General features: G+C 37.8%; 1 protein-coding gene across 1 annotated transcript in view; it reads left to right on the top strand.

Moving 5' to 3' along the window:
* LOC107096109 (calcium/calmodulin-dependent protein kinase type 1-like) overlaps positions 1-9,094 on the top strand; it is a 40,329-nt gene that overhangs the window by 14,886 nt on the left and 16,349 nt on the right. The window contains exons 3-4 of the mRNA XM_015392615.1: positions 7,249-7,380; positions 8,237-8,311. Of these exons, the coding sequence (XP_015248101.1) occupies positions 7,249-7,380; positions 8,237-8,311 (207 nt within the window). The remainder of the gene's footprint in view (positions 1-7,248; positions 7,381-8,236; positions 8,312-9,094) is intronic.

Raw genomic sequence — 9,094 nt, 5'->3', positions numbered from 1 at the left:
ATGGATGGATGGATGGATGGATGGATGGATGCATGGATGGATGGATGGATGGATGGATGGATGGATGGATGGATGGATGGATGGATTGATTGGTAGATCCTAGAGGATTCAATGTTGACTAGAAACTTAATAAACTCAAAACTTTCTTAAGCTTCATGAGGCCCAAATGTATAAGTATTTAGACACAGTTATCCTTCCATTTGACTTTTTGCTATTTTGGTTAAGGTTCTTTATCTTTTTAAGCCTTCACCTTTCCCATATTGTTTTTTTTTTTCTCTTACTTTGAGTGCAATCTAAACCTCTGTCAGTGTGGTGTTATGTCATCGTGAATGCATTGTCAGTGGGTACCCTTACCAAAAGGCAAATATGACAGAGTTTACACTACATAGATTTTGATGTCAAGCAGAAGTTATTGCTATTTCCTAACCATATTTCTGTTTTTGCTTGTTTTGTTTTTTCAGTTATCCCCAAAAGAAAGTCCATCATCTGTCAGTTCTAAAGCTTTTATCTAGAAATTATTATTTTTTAACAGTTGTAGAAATTATTAAAAACAGCCTCTTTCTTTCAAAATCCCATACCACAGGTGTAGTTTTTATGATGAAACTAAACAGGAAAATGTTTAGATCCATACATTTCTTACTATTTTAATATTCTATTATTTATATTATTTCGATTCTAGCACAGAGACCTCAGCCTCTTTCTAAGCAAAAAAACACATTTATTTATATTTGGATGTTTATTGACACTTTTCAGACAAACTAAGACACCTGTTTCAGGTAATTTGGGATTAACAAAATAAATTCTACTTTCCAAATAACAGATTCACGAGGGAAATCATTTTAATTGCTTGGTTCAAAGTCATTAGTTAAAATAAACCAAGAAGGATTCTTTAAATAATGGAAGATACTAAGATGATTGTGTCATGGCTTTGTGAGCATTTGATTTGGTTAATTAGGAACACTTAAGGTTAGTAATACAGCTAAAAAATATGAAAATTACCTAATGAATTTGATATGGTAATCTATATATTTTTGTTTGTTTCTGTTTAATGTAAGTAAACTACCAATGAAGGGAAGTCATAAAGACAGAAACAGAACAGCAGCTACACTGCAAACATAACTCAAATACTCTGGGACACTCATTGCAAATTGAGAATGTGTGAATCAATATTTGCCCATATAGGCAGCTGGGATTACTGTGTCTTCACTAACTTGTATGTGTGTGCCTGTTTGTAAGTGTGCATGAGTGTTAGATAGTGTGTCAAACAGGGCCTCATGCTGTTCTGCATGTGTTGATTATGTGGCAATGGGTGTAGGGCTAATGGTTTCTGTCTGACAGGGTATCAATTCAAACTATACTGCTAAATTTTGTTAACACAGTCAACATTCCTTGGTCTGGCTAGTCAAGTAAGTTTACCTTGAGGACAGTTCACAAGACTGAACAAGAAAGTCTCAAGACAAAATGTATTCAAGGTGCCATCAGAAGGTTGTTTCTGATTAAGATTATTCCTGTACAAATAGACTAAAGAAGTTTATGTGTGTAAAAGAGGAACATTCACAAATAACTGCATTTCTGGGGTTAAAAAAAAAGGCAAAGTAAGATGCACCCAGCAGCAACATGACAAAAACCTGGAACATACCAGTAAATCCAGCAAGGTTTGGCTTAGAATTATAAAATGAAAAGTCGAGGGACTTTGTCAAAGCCCAGCTCCTAAACCAAATAAGATTTTGTGAGGTGACTTGAAACTGGCAGCACATGCAGGAAAACTCTCAAACCTCTCAGAGCAGAAAGTAAGCAGCACAGCTAACTTTCCTCAGACTGAAGGCAAAGGTGGATAGATGGTTAGAAGACACATTTCTCTGAAGTTATTTCAGCCATAGAGGGTAAGAATAGATGTTAGGGGTTAAGATGTCTAAGCTTTTCCCTCAGATAAATGTTTTTTGTAATTTATATTTATAATTTAAGAAGTGAAACAAAACACCAATTAATTTGGGTGTTTATCTGGTAATATTTTATCATTATTACCGGAGACATTTAAACAAGAACAATTCTTTTGAAAACACAGTATATTTTGGTGTGCCAAAACAAAATAAAATGTTTCTTTTTGTATAAATTGCTATTGTTTTCAGGTTCATTAATACAATAGATATTTATTAGTACACAAAATTGACCATGCAATACATATGCATTGATTGTATTTAGGCTAACTGTGTTTGCTTTGCTAAATAAACCAAACTCTTTATTTACCAGCATCATTCTCCGAAATCCTTTTGAGAGTCAAATTCCTTACACCAAATCAGGAAGCCAGTTGTTCATGGATGTATACACACATATAGACACGTTTCCTCTGTTGCCATTAGACACTGTGTAATTAACCATCCTCTTGCACATTTCTCCTTGGAGACATAGTAGGGGTGGGCTCTCGGCGGATTTGGGAGAGAGAAACGCGAAGGAGGAGAGGAAGCTACTGTAGCTGCTGCTTTCATCTAATGAGATTTTGTGAAGAGTTAATGTGCACTTCGTACTGTAACGCCTCAGTGACTGCAGTACCGTCATAAAAATAGATAAAGGGGAGGTTTGGGCTACAGTCAGGACTGATGGATTTAGATATTTGAATAATGCAGTTAAACCACGGCTCAACAAAAACTAAGTTAATGCCAGTAACAAATTCTGGTCCTCATTTTACTCCCTGTAAAAGAAAAAAATAAAAAGTTTAATATGACTCACTGGTCACTCACTGATGCATCTGTTAGCTCAGCTGTTTATGTGACCATGAATATAAATGCCACAGAACAGCTTTGACTAGACATTTTTCAAAGAAATATAGGGGCCTACCCTTCAGTAGATAGATTTCCTCCGAAGCTTGTGTAACAAACAAAACAAACAAAAAACTTAACACAAAAACACCCTGTCATGAAGACTTTAATCTCAGGGTATGCAATTTGCTCAGTGAAGAATAAAACAGTAAAATAACCAACCATGAACCATTTTATATTCTCTAACTGAATTATATCTGTTTTTAACTTGCACTGTGTTGAGAAACCCCTTGGGACCTAGGAAACAGTGTACTGGAGTTATGTGTTCTCTCTGTGTATAGAGAGCCTAAACTATGTGGACAGCTGGTGAAGCTGTAAGGGCAGTGGGAATGGACATCACAATTAAGCAATTGCTAGTTTATGTGATGTCATAGAAAGAGCAATTTGTAAAACCTTCAGGTGTTGCATTTCTCCTCCGCTATTATGGATTCTGTTTGAAAGATTCACTTTGGAGCATTATCATTGCTCAGTATATAACTTTATCCCTCAAGAATCTGAGATAAATCTGTATCTTATTCTAGAGAGTGGAATTACTTGTAAATCTGTGTTGAAACGTCCGGATGGCTTTCAGTATCCTTGCTATTGGTTAGAAGTTGCTGCAACAGGAATGGGGATGTTATTTTCTTGTATGACATTAGGTGAGAATCAACACTGATGAGTCAAGATATTAAGAAGAGAACTATAGATTTCCAAAACAGAGGCGTTCACAGACTTTTTGTATGGCAGAGGCGGAAGAAAAAAAGGACACATACAGCACATAATCACCAATGTAGAGTTGACTTTAGCGTACCCTTTTTTTGCCAAGAAGGCACTTTAGCATGTGTTTTGGTGCATTCATAAAAAGACGTTATGAAGATGGTGGTGGAAGCTGGTAAGTGAATAGCTGCAAGGTCTACATTTAGGAGAGACCATTTCTCCAAAAGCAGCATAGAAAGATCAATAACAATTTGCAGATGCACTCAAGGCCAAAGGTATTTTCAGACACACATACAGGGGTCGGATGAAACGAAAAATGTTACAGCTTGACCTTATTGGCCATTATTACATTTGGAAGCAAACAGATGCCTAAGAATACTGCCAAAACTGTGACATAGAGGGATGGCAGGATTATGTTTTGTGGGTGTTTTGCTACAGAATGGATAGATGAACTCCCCAAAACGGATGGCATCATGAGGGAAGATGTATGTCGAAATTCAAGAAACATCTCAACTGACTTCAAACAGGAAGTTTAAGATGAGCCAGAATTGAATTTTCCAAATGAACAATCGCTGCAAATATACCACAAAATTTGCTTTTGTTTTTAAGAAAAAAAAAAATGGAGTAGGCCTTACAGAACCCTCATTTTAGTGCCTTGGTTAATTAGTGGGCCGTGATAAAAAAGACTGTGTTAGCAAAGCAGCCTACAAGCTTGACAACATTCCACCAGTTCTATCAGCAGGAAAACTGTGGGAAGCACACCAAAAGTGTTTAACCCAAATCACCCAGTAGCTGTTCTACAGTACAGTAGGGGGAAAAAAATGTTTCTCTCCCAATATAGGAGCCTTTAGATAACAGAAACAGTTGTGTAAAGCCTTACTGACCAGAGTTTATCAGACATTGCGAATTAAAGGTAATGCGTCTTTATATACAGTGTATGCTAATATCTGCAGCCCAACATTATGAATATATTCTGTGGTTCTAAATTTTGATTTCTAAACAAACACCATTAAATCAGCAGATAATTGAGGTTTTGAGTTCTACTCTTTCTGATGAAAGGTGCCTCAGCCATAAAGAAATAAAAATTCTTTCATAGGTCGATAGGTAAAGGAGCTTTATATGATTTTGTTGAGAAAATTATTTTTAGGATCTTTTAAAAGTGAAACTAGAGATGGTTGTGAAAATTGGCTAGTGGGTTTGGCAGCTTTAACCCCCTGTCACACCTTGACGATATAGACCAGCGTATTTCTGATGTATGAAAAATCTGATAAAAACTCTGGCATACATTAGATAATTTATGGGTATGTTTTGTATAAGTTATGAGCACGTTGAAGTATGCTGAAGCACGCTGAAACACTGAGCACACGTCGACATACGGCGAGTACGTCGAGAAGTTTTGAGCATGCTCAAAATTTCTTGACGTATGCAAGCGTATACATACATGGGGCATAAGTAACAGGTAAGTTATCTGATCGTTGACATACATTAAGTGTTAGTTACTCATAAGTCATGGCGTGTAGCTTATCCAAAACCTATGAGTAACTTGTGCATAACTTATGTGTAACTTATACAGAATGTATTTCTAAGCCATATCAACGTATCTTTTGGTATAAAATGAGATTCACAGGAAGAAGTTGTCAGTTCTCCTCCAGACTTCATCTGCTGCGACTGCAAACCTTCTTTCTTGCTTTTTCTTTTTCTTTATCCTTTTTTTTGGGGGGGCGGCGATAAACACCAGTTAGGTTAATTCTGTGATCAAAGACATCTTTTAATGCAGACCGGCGGCCTCCCGGTTCCGTTGCTCTTGAGGGGAGCAGCTTTAACTGATGCTTCATAAGGGCATAATTTCATGGGCATTACGCTGCCATGCTTTATGCATTAGTTAGGCTGTGGTTTGACATAAGTTCTTGACTTGTTATGAATACACTATGTATAAGCCCAAACTTGAAAAAATACATAGAAAGTTCAGCATAGGCCAGCGATGTACGAAATTCTGGGACGTCAGGCAAAAGCTGTCTAAAGGCTGGTTTATACTCAGAAACCAGGTCGTCTGCATGTGTGTCGCAGTTAGCTTGACGCAGGTATGAAACCAAGATTTTTGATTTATGCCCAATTTTGAAGTGTGGTCTGCGCTATGTTATTCCACGCCACAACGCAAGAGGGACAATCACGAATTAACTGTGGGTCTAGATACGACCGAGGGGGTGAGGAAGTAGAAAAATCAGGACATGTGCTACTTTTCATAGCTAAAAAAATGTCCGGGGGGAATTTCAAAATTGTCTGGGATTTTGGTCAACTACAGTGCAGCAGAACCAAGCCGTATGCACCGCGGTGAAGTTGGTTTGAAGTTGGATATTGGATATTCAAGCTCCGCAGAGTCAGTGGAATCTAGCTCACGGTTGATGCGATTGAGGCATTCTGATGTCGACCAATGTCTCTTAACTGCTCTCTCCTCCCACACGTGGTGGTGCACTTAGGGACCGTCAACAAATCTTTGAACCAACCACTCTTGAGAAACAAAAATCAATAAATTCCTTATCTTATGACCTGCTATTTCTTCAATAGCTTCCAGGTCATGAGACCCACTGACACCTAATCTATATCAAATTTTTGCCAATTCATTTTTATTCCATACAGCATACCGTCACTGGGTTGGGTGTCGCTGATGGCTAGGTTCAAATGCCTGGCCAGTCAGCGGCCCAGCGGCCCCCATAAAAAATTTTTTCTCCTTTTCAGAAACCCAAATCTGCCTACCCTAGTTTTCTACAATGGCGGTCATACAAACAAAACAAGCCTATAAAATACCAAACAGGACATGGTGTAGAGCGGATGTAGATTTAAACAATCAGTCCTCCTTTCTGCGGCACATTGTGCAGTCACCTACCATTTTGGAAAGGTGCACCAGAGTGTCTGCGGAAGGGGCCGGGGCATATCTGCATTAACTGTGACACACACGCAGACAACCTCGTTTCTGAGCATAAACCAACCTTAAGTTGGTAACAGAGCAGTTTTATTCTATTTTCTGTAGAAATTAGAAACAAAAATCCACATCAGAGAGATTCACTGGAAATGAACAGCATGTAAAGGACATTGAACAATAACTTTGGTGTTTTTTGTCCTCTGGTTTGAAAAAGGAGAAGATTGTTGGCACAAAATTAGGAGATATCTCATTTTAGATATTTCCTTTTAAGGGTAAGAAAAAAAAAAGCTTTTTGAATGTCTTTCATCAATTAAATCTACACTCATGTATTAGATCCCTGTAGTTACTTACAGTGTTCAGGCATTTAGGCCTTGACCGAGCCTCCTCCCACGCTCCCGTGGGCAGACTGTATAAACACACACAATTCTCCCTCTCATCATTACCAGACCGTAATCTATAATGCAGTCTGGTCTCCCTCTGAATCAGTTCCACTACATGTAGGCTATCTATTATTGAATTGATTAAAAATAGGTTTTTTAACAGCAGCTGCCTTTTCCCGCTCCAACAAATATATCTCTTGCTCCACCTCTGGATACTTTTCCAAACCCCTACTAAATCACTTAATAATGTCACTGTTTTTGAATTTTTCATCTGTAAGTGCAAACTTGCAAACCCACAAAACAAATAGTTACAAAAAGATTAGAACATTACATGTCATTAAAAGCAAATTTTAGAGTAAATGTGGTCATAAATAATTTGTTTTTCCATGTTCTTTAAATTTCTAGTATTTCTCATATGAATGCACATATGTTGCAGGGGGGCTTTCTCTGAGGTGGTTCTCGCAGAGGAGAAGAGGACTCAGAGGCTAGTGGCCATCAAGTGCATCCCTAAGAAAGCCCTGGAAGGGAAGGAGAACAACATTGAAAATGAGATTGCAGTTCTGCACAGGTGAGGTCATGTGCCCTGGGCTTGAGAATTAGTCAGAACGCCATTTCACAACACTCGCACATGTAAATGTAATGCAGGGGTCAACAGAAAGATGACTAAATGTATGGTGTCAGTTGAAACAGTACAATTGTGCACCGGAAATGTCAGGAGTAAAGAAGATAGTCCTATTTTTAGTGTCCCTGTTTCTAGGGCAACAGCACACAGAGGCGGAGATGGTGTGGAGTTCCCCGCAGCAGTGTACTGAAGAAGGAGAAAGAAACACAGAGAGGGTGGAGGTGGGGAGGGGCTGTGTGGAATGGGCTGAGGGAGGGTATGGAAGAAAAAGGAGAGAACTGTATGGGAGAGCAGGAGTGGAGTTTGGGAAATGTTTAAGAAGCAATAAGATATGTAATATAGGGTAACATGAGTCTAATTTGTTAGAAATTAGGATGAGTTTGTTTCTGTCTTCATTTTTCTAGCTCTTCACTGCAAAGTTGGTGAGAGCTAATATCAGCTGGATTCAAGGGCAGAGACATACGCTAATCCATCTGTTAGTCAATCAATTTCCTCATAAGAGAGATTAGATTTGCCTTAATTATTTTTTGTTTGTTTTATAGGTACTACATAATTACTTGGCCAGTATTTCCAGCTTTTTTTTTTCAGTGTCAGCCTTCTTAACCTTTGTCATGCTTCAGTGAAAACGTTTTTTTTCCTTTCTTAAAATTGCTGTGCGATATAATCCAAACTTTATTTTCTTCTATAGATGTGAGTAAGCAGACTTTTCTTTATGTTATCTGTTCATCACGAATGCCATCTGTTGCCCAGCTTGAGAGATGTGGTTAGTTTCAGTTTTATACCTTTCATATACCTTCCCTAGAATCAAGCACCCAAACATAGTTTCGCTGGAGGACATCTTTGAGAGTACATCTCATCTATACCTTGTCATGCAACTGTGAGTATCCCTTCCTTTTTTTCTCTAGCCATGGACTGAATAAGAACATCTACATTTCTCTATACATGTGTAACCTTAGAAACAAAATCAAGGGTGATCCTGTTACTTAATTGATCATTTACCAGAATGGTTTTTGTTTTTTTTGTGGTTTTTTTGTGCCCCATAGCCAAAGGGGCAAACGCTTTGGAAATGTATGTCTTTCAAAGGTAAAGGAAGATATTTTATACTTGCCTTGTTAAATCTTTAGCAACATGAATGATGGCTGCATGGATACATCTGTATGTTGCTGTATTTCTCAGGTAGCAACTTCCTGGCTTTCTATACATATTAGCAAGGATAACCTCCTTCAGAATCTGTGGTAATTAATCTGACCACCAAGCGCTAATGAAAACTTGTTTTTGTCTGTGTCTCAACAACAGGGCAACACACAACCATGCACAAACACACACACACACACATTCACACCTAACATATTTTTTTTTTACTCTTAAGTACCTGTAGAGAACCCACGTATGCAGGGGAAAGGGATGAAAACTCTATGTAGAAAAACTTAAGGCCGGAGTTGAACCCAGGACCTTCTTACTGCAAGGCAACAGCACTACCAATTGCACCACTGTGCAGCCATCCTAACTACTACTAAAGTCAATTAAAATGTTTTAGTCCATTTTTAAAACATTATTAATAGCAATCAAATGAAAACAGCTAAAAAACTGAAACATAACTAACTAAAAAAATATTTTAAAGCACAAAATTATGATTTTTTTTAAAGCTAAAATCCCCTCT

This window comes from Cyprinodon variegatus, unplaced genomic scaffold (assembly GCF_000732505.1).
Source record: "Cyprinodon variegatus isolate N-32 unplaced genomic scaffold, C_variegatus-1.0 Scaffold599, whole genome shotgun sequence".
Lineage (NCBI taxonomy): Eukaryota > Metazoa > Chordata > Actinopteri > Cyprinodontiformes > Cyprinodontidae > Cyprinodon > Cyprinodon variegatus.
The sequence above is the reverse complement of the archived record's forward strand: the minus strand, read 5'-3'. Positions and strand labels throughout refer to the sequence as shown.